Source organism: Coffea eugenioides, chromosome 10 (genome assembly GCF_003713205.1).
Source record: "Coffea eugenioides isolate CCC68of chromosome 10, Ceug_1.0, whole genome shotgun sequence".
In the NCBI taxonomy this organism is placed as follows: Eukaryota; Viridiplantae; Streptophyta; class Magnoliopsida; order Gentianales; family Rubiaceae; genus Coffea; species Coffea eugenioides.
Window position 1 is genome coordinate 22,643,131 of NC_040044.1, and position 18,987 is coordinate 22,662,117.

An 18,987-nucleotide genomic window follows, 5' to 3' on the forward strand; every position below is an offset into this window, starting at 1 on the left:
TTCAGCATTATCAATACTTTTTTTTTTTCAACTTCTATTCACAGCCTCCTATGGCTTCCCGCCTTTGTCCCCCAACCCCGTTCTTCAGGGACCAGACTTAAGCTGGGGAAAACTAAGGTTCTTATCATAAAAGGTCTACTGAAATGTAGAGACTACTTTCAACCTCACCTAGATTTTAAAAAAACTGTCTGGCCACTCTGTTAAATCTGCCGGCAGTAGGTAGTTTTCGGCAGCGAAGCTACTGGTTACGGGAATGGACTTGGAAATTTTTAAGAAATGAGCTGGGAAAAAATTTGAGACGACGACCATTCTGTATTCAGGGAGAGTTAAAATAATGGGAGGAATCTGTAAAGCTAGCGGGTCATAAATGGGTACTTTGGATTACGCAAATCTATTTTTTGATCTACCTATTTATACCCATTTAATAAATGGGCATAAATGAGTTGACCTCTTTATACCCGTTACCCAACTCCAACTTACCCAAACCCACACGAGTCACCCATTTTGACACCTATAGGAGCATAAACCAAATTGACACTACAGCCAAACACGTACCACCAGCAATGTATGTGCAGAACTCCAGACGAAACTATTCATGAAGTTATCTGTTGCACATGTTCAGTGGAACCAAAAGCAAGGAATGCAATAAAGCATCCTGACATGATATCAGCATTATTGTGAAACATGAAATTAGTACATCTTCATTCTGGATCTAAAATAGAGAACAGTTACAAGCCCTTCTTCACAGGCAGTTTTAGAAGAAAAAACTTGGGGGAGAGTCCCATTTAGCAGCCAAGGTACAAGTGTAGTGGTTGCATTCACTGTTAATTAAGGCTTCTCCATATAAAAAGTGTTTCTAAAGCAAAAATTCCTGCAAGAGCATATAATGCCCCAAAGTAACACATGATTTGAAGTTTCAAATTTGATTCAGATTGATCCATAGACATTTTCAAAAAGGGCAAAATATAGTAACTTCTAGCATTAATTGTTCAGCAGGAGCCAGCTACAGTTAGTAGCCGGTGCATTTTCCCTTTTGATCAGTACATGGATCATCCTACACCAGCATTTCAGGATTATACATAGTGAGGCATTATGAAAAGGATCAGTGGATAAAGAAATCACCAGTAGATGCACAAGGAAGGATTGCTTCATCTGCTCCTTTAGACAGAAGGAATAGTTTTCCAGATTGGCAGTCCTTTACCACTACAGACATTCTTTTCCTATCAGAAGTAAACTCCAGAGTATCCAACACTTCGTATTGGATAACAGAAGCATTAAAATTGATGTCTGCGAAAATAAAGAAAAAGAGTGTACGTAACATTGGCAGAAAGGGTAGCTGCAAATTAAATTTCTAGTTTTCACAGTTAATATCATTTTATCCATACCAAGAACATTCCCATTCTTCTTGACAAAAACCATATGCAAGCCAGCTGCTGCATGCACAAGAGCTTCCTCATCTTGGGACTGAGCCTTATACAAGATTGTTCCATTTTGGCTGCATCGTCAGGAGATATAGATTATTAAGGCACAGATTGTTGAAAAATTTTGGTGCAAGTAAAAGAAATGAAAATGATTACAATCAATAAAACATGTCATGCTCTTGGCTTCACATGCACCAAAGCAATCAAAAAAATAAAAAAGACTAATTACCGCTGTATAGGAACCACTGTGTTACATATTGCCATAACCGTTAGAAAGTGAATTACATCAGGAGAACGTGTGGCAACAGCGTTAACCAAATCCTCATCTGTGTAGCACCAGAGAAAACACATCAGACACCTTGACTGTCAAGGAACCTTCAGAGCTCAGTGTAACAAATTGCCGGCCAAAAGAAGCATGTCATTGATTTGATAAATGGAAAAAGGATCACATTAAAGAAGAATACAAATGTATTTTTGGTCCATCTTGTTGGTCACAATATATAACATCTAAGGAAAGAAACCATGTCAATCATCAGCTTTAGTTCTATGTGCTTTTAAATCTAAATATGCTCCACAAAAAACTTCATAATGTAATGTTAAAGACTTTTAACAACTGCACACATCAACTAGCACTTGATAGTAGATATTAATCCATATCTCAGGTTCCAATTATTTAGCTGACAACACCAATAATGAAACAGAACAATATGATCTGTAAAGGAACTGTATCATGTTGTACAGTTACAGAATATAGCAGGAATGACATACTGTCTTAAGAATGACTCGTCAACATTCCATCTCCAACATTAGGCAGCCTATGGAACATTTAAACTAAAGAACATCATTATTCAGGTAAAATGAGATACTACATGCAATTTGAATTGCTTCTTGTTAGCCTGCAAGTAATACTACTGGAGATTATCCCATCAAAGTGTCATCCCAAAATTAGTACATTAGCCTAAACTGCATCTCTACTCACTATCAAAATATTTTCAGTTGGAGACAAATATACAACTGCTACTGGTATGATGAATGTGATATTGCATAGCAGAATCAGCAGAGCCACTGAAATAATTAAGGTTTATAGTCCCACTCTAGTTCGGTTTATGGAACTAACTCCCAGCACCAGATAATTTAGTATATTTTCAATCTCTCATGATCATGGACAGATTCTTTTCAGATCAGCAACAAGGTTATTGACATCAATGTCTGAAGATAAACTCACAATGGCATTTTGCAACCACCAGATGATATAATTATAACTGTAGTTCCTTTCATGTAACCCAATTCAGTAACTTTATTGTAAACTAGCTTTTGTGAGAATCATTTCTATTGTCATGGGAGCCCATTCTTTTACCAAGATTCATAGTCCTGAGAGATTTCAAACAAAAAGTACAAGAAAATGATGCCATTCAGTGACATGAGACAATCCTACAACTTCTCAAATTGGAAGCAAGTTTCGTGACCTAGAAAGTAGAAATCTTCACATTAACAATACCACGAAAGGAACACAAGCTTATTTAGCACAATATAACAATCAAGTTGTAAGTCTAATCACGTAAAAAAAGGGTTGGAAGTCTAATTTGTTATTTTTCGCAAAAGAAGTCAGTTTGACCACTCTGTTGACCATCTTAATCTTCTTTCCTTCCTCCAGCCTGCAATCGTCTTTCGGGTTGGGAGGACAATACATGGGGTCTAGGAGGATAAACATTCTCAGGTTACAGTGTTATACAAGTTCACATTCATGTTCAAAATTTAGCATAACAATTGACCTGGCTAAAGCAAAATATAAGCTGTAAAATTTTATGACCACTAAATTCCTACAAGAATTATAAAAGTTGAAGCTGGTCCAGTTACAGTATGACCAAATTGATGGGCATCCAGAAACAACATACATTCAAACTGCAAATCCAAGAGGAAGCAATTTTTAACAAGAAGATAAAAGTATGACCATACCTTTCAAAGCATCTCCAATTTCGTTCCCATAGAAAGTTCCAGAAATACAACATCTTTTAAAAATCATTTGATTCTCTGTAAGGGTTCCCGTTTTATCTGTCAATATATACTCAACTTGCCCTAAATCCTCACTGATTGCTGTGCTGCCACAAACAATAAACAAAAATCTAATTAGTAATAGCAGGTCTTCCCACCTGCATAAGAATTTAGAGGCAAATCATATTTTGTTTACTTAGCAGCATGTGCCGGGGTACTAGTCTCCTGATCAACCATCTTATTGTCCCAGTCAATGAACTTTGCATACAAGCCCTTCACAAGATCTAGGGAGACCTGCAAAAAGAAGCAGCTCATTGCACCAGAGCATATGAATAAATCCCCATAAACCTACTAGTCCAAACTCAAATTTCATAAAATTGGGGAAACAGAACCAAAAAAGGAAACGCATAAAAAAAATTAGGGAAGTCCTACTAAGGGTGCGCTTGATAAAACTAAAGTCTAAAAATGTGAAATCTGAAATCTGAATCCATTAAGTTATTGAACTGTTAAGTATTAAATCTAATACATTTGAGTGCATATCACATTCAGTGATAAATGAATAGCTTATCACTTAATTTTGGGAGCAAGTTTTGGCTAGGAAATTGTTTGCCACTTAATTAATTCAGATGTTCAATTTTTGATTATCAAACGGTCTAAATATGTTAAGATCTGAATCCATTAAGTTTAAGTGCTGAACTATGTTATCAAACAGGGCATAAGCTTGTTCAGCACAATAAGTGAAGATTCTACTTAAAGTTTTTCACATAAGTACTCAATAGTGGGGAACTCCGCTACTAAATCTGCAGGATACAAGAAGAACTTAATACAAAATGTTTAGCACTTAATGGGCTTATGATGCACCCTTACCAAAGATATTCCCAAAGTTTACAATCTTCTACTTTAACCTTGCTATAAAACCTGAACTATATTAAGTTACAGCCTTTTCTCATAGTATGTGGCTCTGTCAATTGGCTCTTTACACTGAGCCAACAAAAATAGGCATAAAAACCAATGAAATGCGGAATTCGAAAAGCATTAAGACAGGGCACCTGGATTAGTCTTTATGCACAAGCAATATTAGCAATATGTTTGTTTTTGTTAGCTCAACTCAACAGCCAATTTCTAACACATGATTATATTCAGTCTCAATGTCTCAAAATCATGAACCCATGGATTTGAAAAGCCTATACCAGTCTTAACTTGAAGTGGTTTTATATTCTTTTATGTACACAAAATACTTAATCCATTTAGATCACATACAAAAGTATCACCTTCTCATTTTGATAAAAAAGTATATATCACGCAATAAAAGAAGGCCAAAATTATTCAATTAGAAGCGACTCAAATCTAATTTCTCACCTTTATAGATATGGGAATCATAATGGAACAAAGAAGCTCAAATCGTAGAGGAATCACCAGTAGTTCATACCACGGGCCTTCGGTTGGATATTCCACATACCACAGCTGCAAGAAAGAATCAACAAAGTAGACATCAAATAAGAAAGATAGAAAGAAAGCACATACAATAAAGCCCGAGATTTTTTGTTTGGGTATATCAACATCTCCATTTTGCACATTCAGTAAACTGAACCAATTATCGGTTAAATAAGTAGTAGAAAGGAAACCTTGGCACATCCATGTGAGAGGAGGAAAAGAGCACAAGATTCTCAATTAAGATTATGATTAGAGCTAATGAAGGAAATTAATCAGTTATACAATAGATAAATCAATAGAATGCTGCCAGAAAAGCAGCAAGTGAAAAATTTTGATTAAAAAAAAATTAAAACAAAAAACATAGAATGAGCCACAGATATTTCAGAGTACAAGAATAATTCATTAAAACAGGAAACAATGATCATCCCTGGTTTCTGTCACGTTAGTAACCCAAAGGCTTTTGATTAGAGTAGGAATGTCTTGGACTATAAGATCAAACCTATCATTATACATGACTGCAGAGACACTATCATGACAGTGTCTAGATTATCTTATTCTATTGTAATGTTAACCGACCTTAGACACATGCATAAATACGTTTCAGAAGCTGTTATATGAATAAAGTTCAAGGACTATATGGCTGTAATTTTTCAAAATACATAAGTAAAATCACTGAGTAGACAAACCTTCCTTGCTTCTGTATCCTTCCAGATATTTCCAGCAACACCTAGGACCATGACAACTACTAGCTGAAAAACAAATATAGCTCCAGTCAACTTATCAATCATAGCATCCACTGCTGTAAGCTTTGGTTCAGGTACACCACGGGTCATGCCCAGTTTGGTTTCATTGCCTGATAGAGAGAGAGAGAGAGAGAGGAGTGCAGTGCGAAAATGGTCAGCATAAAACAAGTATGAAGTCAGCACCGCATTAAAGAAGAAACAAAGAAAAAAAGAATCAAGGTTGATCATGCATCTATAATTACAAATTTACTTAGCCACTTATGCCAAATATTCTCAACATTCCTGACTGGTGTTTATTTCTCCCCTCAATCACAAAACATTTGTTCTTAACACGAAATATGGAACATGCAAGTTGTCATATAAGAACCATCATGGAAGAAAATAGCAGTAGTCAACTTAATCAACAAAAGGTGGCAAAATCACATCAAAGCTCATACAGTAGATTTACGAAACTTGTATTTGCAGCCAGTTTTGGAAAAAAAAAAATAAGTCATTGTTCAATAACCTTTATATGCATATATTAGTTAAGACACAGTTCTATAGGATTTTGGCTTACTTTCATTCCTTTATTCTAGAGGATATTTGAGTTATTTGGCTGTATACAGGAACTTCATCTAATTTTTGTACTTAGAAAGTCCGCTAAAAGTCCTACTAGATTTGGATAAGTAATAGAAGTAGAATCTTATACTTTGTTAATCCTAGTTGGGCAGGAAAACAAAACTTGGAGTCTATGAGCAATGTATTTCTGCTCCTACAGCAGAAGATTCAGTTGATAAATGCTCCCGTGCTCATGTTATGCAATCTAGCTAAATCCCTAATGCCCTGTCAAAGAGCTTGGGAGTAGAGGCGGCAAACTGGGCTGAAATCCACTTATCCATCCATGTAAACCACCATTATATGGATTTGAATGACTAAAACAAATCTAATGACTTTAAATGGATAACCATTTAAACCAAATTAAGTTGGTGGATTTAAATGGGTTATCCATATTTATCCAACTATCAGAATAAAAGGACAAAAAAGGATGCAAATGTTATACTTCAATCATAAGTTGAAGCTCGCTTCTCCCAACTTAACCGACTCATCTCAGACCAAACTGTTTGGCTATGGATAAAGGAGCGCATTGTGATATGAGATTTTAGGAATTTTGTGTTCTATTTTGCTTTCAGGAGGCACTGGCAGTTTGTACACTTCAGTTCAGGGGAAAGAGCAAGAATTTATCTGATCCAAAAATTAAAAACAATACTCCCCCAGAAACTTGATTTAATCAGCTTTGAAATAAAGACAGTTAAAAAAAAAATTTTGCAATGATGTTTTTTACTTGATTTCTTGGTAAAATATGTAGAATCCAGAAAAAATGATATAGAGTTGATATAAAAAAAAAAGTAATTGCTTTAATAAAGCAAACGCTTTAAATACTTTTCTGTGTCCAAATCTGTCACATACATTTTTAGAAAGGCCATCTTCCAAGTTTTGATAAATTCGTAAAATGCATTCTGTTTTTGTACCATCAAAGGTTCTTTGGGGACATTGAAGTCTGAGAAGTGTAACTTTCAGATCTTTTTGCCAATATTTGCACTTGTTTTGCTATATAATAGTGATTTCAGAATAAATTAGAATCAAGGGACTCATTAGAAGCTGTCCATTTGATTAAAGAAGAAACGTTAGTATACAAAAGGACAAAAATGAAGTTCTGGGAGCATCTAAGGTCACATATCCATCTAAGGTCACATATCCATGGCAGGGCATACATGTGGTTATAATATACACAGCAGGCTAGTTAAATGGTTTTTAAATGGACAATTGGATGTCCATCATCCATTTAGATCCAATCCACACACAACCATTTATTATATGGACTTAACGATCGGATCATATAATCCATGAACCATTTACATGAAACCAATCATGATACATATATCAATTTTGCCACCTCTGCTTGGGAGAGTACATTGTAGGTGATCCACCTGCATTTTATTTTTTCCTAAAGTCATAGTTCATGACACGCATTCACAAAAATAATGTTACTCTCTTAACATGACCAGTGCCCTCTACTTTCTAAGGTTGATTTCTAGAGTTTATAACAATCATCTTCTTCTCCTAATTTTATAGCAGTTTTCTCTACTTTCAGCTTAATATGCTTTGCTAACTATTCACAAGTTATAAAAAATGTCAAGTAGTCCATCACTGGCTTGGTGATGCATCACAGGAAATTATCAAAATCTGAAATTGCATCCTAGTGACTTTCGTCATTGTTTATGTAAATAAGCCACTTTTAACATAGCTTCAAATGAAAAACCACATAGCAAAATCAATAAAAGAACTTTAAACAAATAATTATGCACTTTAATGCATGAAAAGCACTCAGCCTGGATACCATAATAGACTTTGCTGTACAAAAAAGAGAGAACAGAGCCACAGATATAGAATTATACACACTTTAGGTTTAACTATTAGTGCTAGAAATATGAAGCAAAGCCCAATGATCAACCCAAACAATCAATTAATTCGAAATCTTGGGAGGCTAATGGGTTGGGTTACATCATATTTGACAATACTTTTGGCTATCTGGTTTTAATTGGGTGCCAAATAACTATAAACAAATTTTAACTAATTATGCAGTCCCCCAGAGCATTATGACTGTGGGACCAGTTCAACCCAATTATGCAGGCCCCTGAATCTGGCAACCCAAAAAGAAATTAAAAAAATCCTATTTTTAGTCTGTATCATCTCTCTGATTTTTTGTCCATAAGAAAGAAAGAAGGAAAGAAGTCTTAATCCTTTCCCCAGCTCCAAAATTTCCGACCCCTACTGCAGACAACTCAACAGACCCTACAACTCCAACACCCCTCTCCGATAGGGGGAAAATGACCACCAAAATTAAATGCTACTTTGTATCCCCGTGCCTCCACCTCCTCCCTTGCCCTCCAAAAGGTCCAGAACCACCCTAGCATAATGGCCATCCCATCCTTATCAAAAACTAGCAAAACCTATTCCCATCAAAAGAAGAAAAAAGAAACATTTTTCAAGCTTTATTAGCATCGTTTAATCCACCATTACCTTCAGAAAAAATCATATATGAAGGTCAGGCATAACAATTCTTGGAGCTCATCAACATATGCACAAAGACCATTTACCTTAAGCCACCAACAGCCCCAACAAGCAAGAAGCTGCATATAACTTCAGAGAGCACTACCATAGAAACTGACAATCATTTCCAATTGCACAAAAGAAATTATTTTAGCATCACTTTTCCCCACAAAAAATATAAAACTATGCTTCCTCAATCCCATTTTATTCAAGACAATTTTCATTTCAAATATAAAACTATACTTCATCCCATTTCATTCAACACAAATTTCATTTAGTACAACTGCATGGAGAAGAATCGGATTTTCCATCTCTCCAAGTCCATAGTTGCAAAATGATCCATTAAATTGGGAATGTGGACAAATGGAAAATCCCACATCTTAGCAGCCAAACTTTCACATTTCAGGGCATAGTTGTTAATCACCCACTGCACAAATGGTCCCCATGGGGCAATTGTGTATAGCAGGTTACATTGAATGGAAACACATCTTATGTGCAAAATCTGAGTTTTCCCTACATATAGTAGTGCTGCAAATAAAAGCACTACATTCATGTTGCCAAATAATGTATTGATTAATCTATACCAATGTTCATAAGCATAAGAGCAAACAAAAGATAAGACAAAGGCACAGACTAACACAAGTCATATAGGTTTAGACATTTCAAAATAAGAAATGATATGCATCTAGCATCCTAAGAGTAGAGAAGTCTTCATATAATCCATCTCTTATAAAGTCATCGTCACCTTCATCATTGTTAACATCTTCCTCTTCACTTTTCTCTTCTTCTTCATCATCATATGTTCAAATAATTCTTCTTTGGCAGAGGTTGGGAGAGAGAGAGAAATATGGTAAGAAATGAGAGAGAAGAGTTGAGAAACAACACTGTTTTTGTCCTTACAATTTGCTGATGATATACTTGTTCTTTTTCATGAAGGAAATAATTTTGATGCTATGTGATTGGGTTCAAATGTGTGCACAAAAAATCAAGTACAAGCCGTCCAAAATACTGGTGGATTTAAAATTTACAACAATAAAAAGTTGCTATGCTATGTACTAACACAGCCGCTAAACTTCTGCTAGGGCTATAGTGCACTCTATTAACAATTACGATACATACAACATAACTTTTCACCGATTATTTGTCAACTATAAATTTTAATTTCCTGAAACAACAAACAACAATCAGATAGCTGATATATGATCTTCACCTTATTCCTTAAACAAACAGCTCACTACTAGAAATGCCAAAAGCATAGAAAAAGGAAAAACAGTAATCCAGCTTCATATAGCTGAAGAAAGAAGAAAATAGAAAAACCTTGCCTGTGTATACAGCAACACCACAGGCCCACTCTGTGTTTCTCAAGTAGCACGACTGCAGGAGTGTATTTTTTATGGTTATAGGGCATACATCATTATCAAGAAATGGAGGAAACAAGCGTAAATTTGCATCAAATCTTCTAATGTCTTTATCTGGTTCAGGACACTCGATTAGACCCTGCCAAAAGAAGATTCGGACACATAAAATAACACCTAGGAAGTATTATGCAACTTTTCAGGCAGATGAATAGAAGGTTGTCTTACCTTAACTTTGTGCAGTAGATCAAAATCTATTCCCATGCAGGCAGAGGGTATCACCCTTGTCTTAAGGTCGGTTTCACCATCAAGGGCAGCGGTCTGAAAAAGGAATTTTTAAGGTTATACTCCCTCAAATGGGGAAAAAGAAAGACATTTTTGGGAAGATTCCCTTCAAATTTAAAAACCTTGTAAGTAGCAACCATTGTGCTAAAAGGACAACTGATTATTTTCCCAGAGAGACTTTGCTTCAGTGTATGGATTCAAAAAGGTCATGCCCAATCTAGAAGCAAGAGGCAAATAATAAAGAATTTGGTATAATATAGTTCTAACTAAATTACCCACATCTGATTTTAGAACATCATGAGTGAAACCTGATATAGCATTTAACCCGTTTTACCATGATATTCAATACCATGTCCTCATTTCTATCTTCATTGGTTGTACTATATTTTGCATATTTTGGAAACTTACATTCATCTCTCTCAAGTTTGTAATAAGTACGTAGATCTTCCACCTAAATTCTAAATTAATAGTGAAATGTGCAGCTTTTGCAGCATGATGCATATATGGCCCCAAAAATTGTTTAAGCCAAAATTATGCTTTTAATTTCACAATAACCTCTGTGAATAGTACAGGTAAGACCACAGGAGAAATTCTGTAATTTTGACAACCTCAGGGGAGGTCAGTCTAATTTACACAAAATTATCCTTGCTTTTGTATCTCCAAATGAGAATGCCCAGGATGTGATCACAAGATGAAAGGATAACAAGATCTATGTAGAAGAAAGCTGACTCAGTTCTCTATTCAATGCAACACTGCAGTTACAGAAGAAAAGTCTAAAAAACTTAAGTCCCATACACAATGTACAGATGACACTAATCTTCTTCTTCATTATCCTTCCATCAAGGGCAAATACTGTCTGAATTAGGGCTGTCAAATTGACTTCACACATGTGAACTTAATTCAAAACCACCCATGACAATTGGTTTTAGGTCATTAAAACCATTTCAAGCTCATAATTGTTTATATTAAAGTACCAGAATCAGGTGGACAGTTCATAGTGCAAAAAAATCTGTTTGGTAAATAAGCAAAAAACTTTTATGCTAACAAAACAGAAATTGAAACTGAAACCCCGCTACCCAAACAACTACTCTCCTCCAATTCCCTCCACTTCTCTTCCCGCAAAGAAACCCCAAGCTACGCAACAATGCCAAACTACTCCACACGCTCAACTAACTAAACGAGAGTCCCATCCAAAGAGAAATGCATGTATTATGAACCTGAATTTGGATTCACCTTATCCATAAATCACAAAAGTAACACATGACTACCAAGCTGTATAATATGTATTGTCTACAAGAATTTATTATTTACTACGTATGGCGAGCATATTTTGTTAGTTGCACAGCTTATATACATGTTGCATACATTACAGCTAGTATACATGTGTGATACATTGACAAGAGTTATATGTGCATATTTTTGGTGAATATGGAAAAGAGTGCAATCAATGACAAGGATCCTGAGCCTCCATGGACCTTTCGATTCAATTGAAGCAAAGCACACAATCTGGTGCCAGAGGATTACATGCTATTCACCTGCCATGCAACTACAGCCACCCCAAAATAACATTACAGAGCTTCAAGGAAACTGTGAATTAACCTAAGTGTTTCACAGGTAAATTAGAAGAAACAGTGGAGAAGTGAATCACATATGCAAATTGAAATAGTGAAAGTTCATAGATGGGGCTGTCTCAAACACTGAGGATTAAGGGGGCTGGTGAACAGTTTATGAACAATGTTTCAGGATATTTGGCTTCATTGGTTTTGTACATCAGAACCTTATACAGATTTGGGACAGGATCATTTCATAAGGAGCACCAATCCCAGTATCCCAAAGACATACAAGCTAAAAACCAACAAACAAATTCATATTACATCATAACTATATCAGCTAAAAGTGGTAAGTCATATAAAAGAACGGAAAAGCAACAATTTAATGATTCACACAAGATTGACACAAGGCCAACAGTCAATAATGTTGTACTTTGCTAGATTCCACCATGCCTTCCACAACCACTGGAAGTCATCAGCTCTTAGCTCATGATATGGTCCATATGGACTAACGTCCATATGGACTAACCTTAAAACTCTTCCTTCACAAGTTGCTTTGCTTATAATGTCTACCCCATATTACCTTTCTGCACTCATTATCAGTGTTTCCTGATCAACAACATGAACCTACAAGCTATCCATACATCAGAAAATGCTTGTCACCAAGACAGCTATTGTTCTTGCCAACCAGATGGAAGTTTGTATGGTTTTCTGGAATGGGCACTTGATGGTGTAGTGCCTAGCAATTTTTTTTCCGTTGACAAGTCTTGTGAGCCTTCTAACTAAATACTGTCTGTCAGCTTGATTTCCATGAGCTTCAGTTAACAAGTACTGAACAAGCTTTTTGGTGAGTTGAGCGCCAAGCAGCAGTTTTACTTTACACCTTTATATCCCCACTAGGTACAAGATCTCAGATCTGATGAAGAAAAGTGGCAGAATTTACCTCGACATAGCAAAGACCTTGTGGATCAGAGGTACCAATAAGTACAAGATCACATGGCACTTCGTCATTCTCTCGAAGCCAGACCATGTTACCCACATGAATGTCCTGTGCTTGGATCTGCGCCATGGATATAGTTGGTGCAAGACAATAGTATCAATATCATGAACCATAGCACGATAACAGATAAAATATTAACAAATAAGTTTATAAAATCTGGGACAAGCAATTTAAAGTGCGCGCACACGCACATATATATACATCTGCAATCAGAATCACCTTTCTATATATGTGTATATATGCATATATAAATGTGTGTGTGTGTCTACATGTATGGTTTAGGCCGTAGGAAGTAGAGGTCCTGAGTTCAAATTCCACGTACCCACCACTGCTTGATTTTTTTTTTTTTTAAATGTGTGTCTGTATTGAGGAATCTCATTTACAGAAAACCCTCAAGCAGAAAATGGACAAAAACAAGCCCTCTGCTGACTGCAGACAGCACTAAAATGATCACCACAATAATGCCAAGAGAAAGAGATGTTAAAGAAAATATCTTTGGAATTCCCAAGGAAAATGGTTGCAAATGTGTGCAGCTCAATGAAAAACAGCTGAAACAAAACTATCCATTAATTGCACAGCTTCCATTCATAAAGCTTCAAGTTAGAAAATCACAGACACTGTGCTTCAAGAGAGAAAGTAGACACAGAAAGCACAACTAGAAGCAATCAACTTTATAATGAATAACAAATAGGATTTGTTTAAAGCACAGAAACTAGAAGAGGTTCCCTGGACCCAGAATTCAGTTGTAACGAATTAAGCCAGAACATTGACAAATCCTCAATGTCCTGTCCATTCCATTTTGTTACGATTCCTACTAAATTTTGTAACCCAATGCTGAAAGCATCCAGCTCTAAAAGTATACGAGTAAAACTATAATGTCTAACGAAAGAGATCATGTGAGTGACCACATTGCCAAGGCCCAATTGACTGAAGACCTAGGTCCACTAAACACCCATTCACCAACCAAAAGATTCCCATCACCACCCCCTTTACCCCAATGTAGTATATTCCTCACTATTTCACATCTATCCCAAGTAGAACCCTACAGAAAGGCATGCAAACAAGAACAAACTAAAGATCAAGAAGCTAAATTAAAAAAAAAACAAATGATCCCATCCCTTCGCTCATCCCAGATGCTTACCAACTCAGCATCAAGATCTGAAAAAGAAATTAACATTAGACTCCAAAAAACTGAAAATAAAACTGCAAGGTTAATAACAACATCAATGTCCAAAATACTACTGTTGTGCTTATATAAAGACCAGGTCCTAAGCTATATAAATGCAGGGTCACCAAAGATTCAGACACATGAACTTTATGAGAAACGTTTTGCCTCACCTATCCCCACTTAAACCCCAAATGATACCAAGCTAGGGGATAGAAAAGACCATCCCATGTGTTTTAATCATGAAAGCTAAAAATAAGAAAGGGATTAGTATCAGTAGCCTATAAAATAGGCTTGCCCTCTTAACTCATGCTAATAAAAGATTGCAGAAACATCAAGTGCTGATGTGCATATTTTCCAAATTAAAACAACCATAAGATTGTTTTGGCAAAATGCCTTATGCGCACAAATTCACTTCCATGTGTGACCCATTTATCTTGTAGGAATGAATTCAAAATCCCTAAATGGAACATTATTCTCACATCAAAGACCATCTATTCGCCCTAATAGGCATTGATGTCAAGCAAATTTAAATTGCCTCACCCAATGACAAGTGCTTCCCAATCCACATCTTACACTACTTTCCTCCTCAAGCCACCAGGTGCATTTACGATGCCTCTTAACAAGTACCAATTTCCATCAAAAACATTGATTCAAAAGAAGATCACCTACAAATGCCAAATTTCAAATGCTCAAGATGGTTTCAATCCAAAGCACAAGTGGTTTAATGTCCTCAAGAACATAACACTACACGCAAAGGAACCGCTGTTCCATTTTCCTAATGTCTATTGATGCTATATAATTAAAATTTGTTAACTTATGCACTTTCAGCATAAACTAGATATAGATTAGGAAACAAGACACATGCTTACAGAACTCAGATAATTCTGAATGTTGAAACTCAGGCTAATTTTGAGCATGAAAAGGAGTACACAATATCTTCCATGTGTGCTTTATCCTTTCTATAAGTGGTCCAAAGAAGGTTGACAACAGATCATTCTAATTTAGAACCCCTTGTCATCATTTTTGCATAACTTCCCACTATAAGATCTGGTTACATGTAATAGCATCTACTACTAAATATCTTTCACAAGAGTGGATGCATACAATAAGAGCCGCAGGTACAAGATCAACCAATTCTTACACAAGATAAACAAATGGCTAAATCAAAGTAAGATTCCAGAAATCCTGCTCACATGAATCTCAAAGACTCTAATTCTAGAGCAATTGAAAAGATGAGAAAGCACAAAATATGCTAAACAAGTAGTTACATTTGATCACACGGAAAGACTCTTAGCCGAACTTAGTGTACAAGCACAAATCATCAATAAAAAGCTATACGTCGGAAAAATAACCCATACATGTTTTTTAACACCATGCCTGACAGCCCACACTTCTTTCTCATTTGCCTTCTTGTCTGAGAGATACCGATTGTAATCATCCCATGCCTCTTTTGTAGCTGAAACCGCAAATATTAAAATAAGTGGGCCCCATGTGCTTGCAGGATTTACAGGGGTAATAAGTGACCATAGTTGAAGGCAAGCAATCAACAAAAAGTACTGATTCATGAACCGGCTGCAAAGAGACAAAACAAAGTTGTTAGCACCGAGAGAGAGAGAGAGAGAGGAGGGTACAGCGAGAACTTAAGGAAGACGGGGCAATAAATTAATACAGATAGTTCCAAAGAAAATTTCTGGTGTGTTTAATGTGGAAAACCACCAACTTCAAGCTGCACAAATCATGAATCAAAGATTTCATCGTTATAACAAAGAAAATTTGGTTTCCAGGCCCCCATCCTCCCCTGCATACCAGATTCCTACACCTGTGGATAAGTGACGCAGGCTCATGCTTGGACCACAAGATGACAAAAGATATAAGCAGAACACAGTTTAAAAGTTCACAATGAATATCCAATTAAGAGTTAAAAATTCTTCAGCTAAATCCTTGTTTCATCTGTAGTACTGAATACTATTTTGTTTGATTATTTAAAGTATACTATGTACCTTGACTACCTTTCTATTCTTTTTATTTTAGTAAAAAATGTAAATAATCTGGTTCAAACTCATATGGTAGTTGCTATACTGTTTACAGCTAAACTACTATCTATGGTCAGCAGAACAAGCTCAAATCCAGGTATACAAAGCTAAAAAGTGAATTCTTTGAACCCTCAATGTCAGGAAAAATCAAAACTTTCCATTCCTGTAGATCAAGACATTAAAAAAAAGTTCGTAACAAGGTTCTCATGATAAATAATCACAAATTATTTATTACTTGAAATGCAAATTCCGAATTAAAATTCTTAAAACATCCATAACATCAAAGCATCAAAAAACTGAATTTGCATTCATCCCAAACAGAAGAACCAGAGGCAGACCCAGAACTTGAGGGTTGGCAAGAAAGGGGCCAAGATTCGTAGAAGAGATTAAAATTAATTTATCATCTAAAGTATTTAAACTCCTTTAGATTTTACATTTTGCAATCAAAACATATAAACATAAAAGTTTAACTCAATGTACCATCACAGTTCAAATTCCCATTGAATTCACCACATACTTTGATAAAAATAATTATATTAATAATGGAATTTAAGGTTTATCCTGTACTTTAAGGTTTGTGAAAAGCTTGCAATTTCAGAAAAAAATATAACTATTAACATGGTAACTTCTATATTCTTCTCATATTTCACAAATTCTAAAATTTTAAGTTTTCATTTACACAAACATGATCTATAATATGACTTATCAACCAACAATTTCCGTGCCATTTGATAGCAACATGAAGTAAGAAGTTACATTGAGTTCTATTCTTTGGATAAAAACTAATAGCAAAATGAACAATGAAATAAAGTTTAAATGGAAAAATGGACTTGACCATTAGGCTTTTTTGGGAAATAGTTAGATTTTTTTCTGAGAAGGCTTCATGACTTTTAACACCCCCCCTCCCCAAAGTTTGCTCATGGGATGAAAGGAGATTTTCACGTCCAATTTTGAGGGGCCCATTCCTCGAAAGAAGTTTTTACGGGACTATTGTTTCATCAATTTATCGTAACCAAAAATCAACTCGTATTAACCAATCAAATTTGTTGAATAACTAGTATTAATCGTATAAATTCTTATATTTATAAAGGAATTCGAATTAGTATGTTTGCTATATTAAATTAAAGTATGACCTTGTTTTCAAAAACCTAAGAAATCAAAGTATTTTGGACCTTTCTCATAAACCAATCCAGAAGTAGATTTATTCGAAAAATTCTGATAACTTGTTGATTCATCTGGTAATTGTGATAGCAATGTTAAGTTTTCTGTTCACAGAATTAAATTCTTTTTGTAGATTCGTCTGTAATTCTTCGATCCCTTGTGTTTGATTATCTAGTAATTGTTTTGGGAATCCCATACAAAGTATTACTTGGATCAAATCGATTCTTTTTTGAATCTCTATACGTGCAATTCCCTCTACCCCAGAGGATATTTTCGTATTCTTTTGAACATAATTTTTAATACAATTTCTTATTTTTTGATCTTCTTGTAGACCCTCAGAATAATTTTTTGGTTGTGAACTTCTTCAGAGGAAATCCTCTGTTGCAACACAGTTGACGAGAAACAAGTTAGTAGAATTTAAATAGGGAAATACTTTCATCCAGTAGTAGGTAAACTACTAAGATATTAAAGTATACCTAAACACCTCAATATATCATCTCAAAGTTCTAGTATTCAGTATCTTACATGAGCATTTGACAACGCATCACAAACCATGGACATTCAAATATCAGGATACATTAGGTTAATGAGTTGCATTTCTGAAAATTTCCAATTTTTTTAGGAAATGAAACTTCCAAAGCTGATAAGAATCTGGATGCTCTGCCTTCATCTTTGACTTTGAGTTTTCAATATAGCAAACAAATTATTCAGTAAGATTACAATTTAAACCCGAATATCTCTCCATGATAAAAATAAAAACTCAAGAATTTTCAAATGCAGCTTATGTTCAAGAAACTTTAGAGGTAACTATGATATATGGATTCAAAATGTAAAATTGGAATAGCCATTCCACATCATCTTATCTCCCTCAGATCGGAAACCAATTTTCTTTGATACTGTGCGGAATTCCAACTTGCAAACAGAGAATAATGGTCTCATTCATCGTTCAAACAAATTTTCAAACCATAGGTTTTCGTGTACATTTCGAACCTCACCCGAAACAAAAGACTCTTTACGATCAAATCACTGCAGAATTCACAAAATCATCATTAATTGCAGCAAAACTAATGAAACTACTCTCCCAAAGCACTGCCAAATATATCCAAATCGCAATAAATTTATCAACAATTACTTCAACAAAAAAATTTACAGATGCGGTAATAGTAGCAGGATTACCTGAACTGTTCCCATAGATTCTTGGGAAGAAAATTCCAAACTGTGTACTTCCGATTAGATATACGATTATCACAGTAAATATCATGCGATAAATCATCGTCATTTATATATACACAACGCTTCATCTTTGCCCTAACTTCAATTTATACCGTCGACCTCAAAACCATCTGAAACCATAACGAAATTCAACAGTATTGCTAAAATTGAGATAGGGACAAAGATTGAAGCACTGAAACATTGTGCTCAATTTGACGAAATGCAAGAGAGATACACAGGAATTACTAGGTACCTGAGATCGCCGGAGATTGGTAGGCAACTTGAAGCCGGCGCTCGGCGGCGAGTTGACAATTAATGCCAAATCTATAAGCTATTGGGGGAGGAGCAGAAAACAGTAAACGGTTCTTTTGGAGCCTACGGAAGCCAACCGGTTCGGGTTTTGACTTTTCCCGGATCAGTCGAACACGTTAAGCCCATTCACAAGCTTTGACACCACTTAATTTGTATTCAGCTCAAGTGAGTTTTTTTTTTTTTTAATTCGCCGCTATTTTATCTATATCATACTCTATCTTAATCTATCTA

The 18,987-nt window shown here is 35.4% G+C and overlaps 1 protein-coding gene across 1 annotated transcript in view; it reads right to left on the reverse strand.

Moving 5' to 3' along the window:
- Positions 1-18,768, reverse strand: part of LOC113749955 (phospholipid-transporting ATPase 2) — a 28,544-nt gene extending 9,776 nt beyond the window's left edge. The window contains exons 1-13 of the mRNA XM_027293844.1: positions 18,698-18,768; positions 18,409-18,575; positions 15,397-15,610; positions 12,814-12,930; positions 10,264-10,356; positions 10,003-10,177; positions 5,534-5,700; positions 4,773-4,877; positions 3,610-3,707; positions 3,378-3,520; positions 1,651-1,747; positions 1,386-1,495; positions 1,123-1,287 (exon numbers count right to left, since the gene is read on the reverse strand). Of these exons, the coding sequence (XP_027149645.1) occupies positions 1,123-1,287; positions 1,386-1,495; positions 1,651-1,747; positions 3,378-3,520; positions 3,610-3,707; positions 4,773-4,877; positions 5,534-5,700; positions 10,003-10,177; positions 10,264-10,356; positions 12,814-12,930; positions 15,397-15,610; positions 18,409-18,533 (1,609 nt within the window). The 5' untranslated portion in view covers positions 18,534-18,575; positions 18,698-18,768. The remainder of the gene's footprint in view (positions 1-1,122; positions 1,288-1,385; positions 1,496-1,650; positions 1,748-3,377; positions 3,521-3,609; positions 3,708-4,772; positions 4,878-5,533; positions 5,701-10,002; positions 10,178-10,263; positions 10,357-12,813; positions 12,931-15,396; positions 15,611-18,408; positions 18,576-18,697) is intronic.
- Between the last annotated feature and the right edge of the window lie 219 nt (positions 18,769-18,987).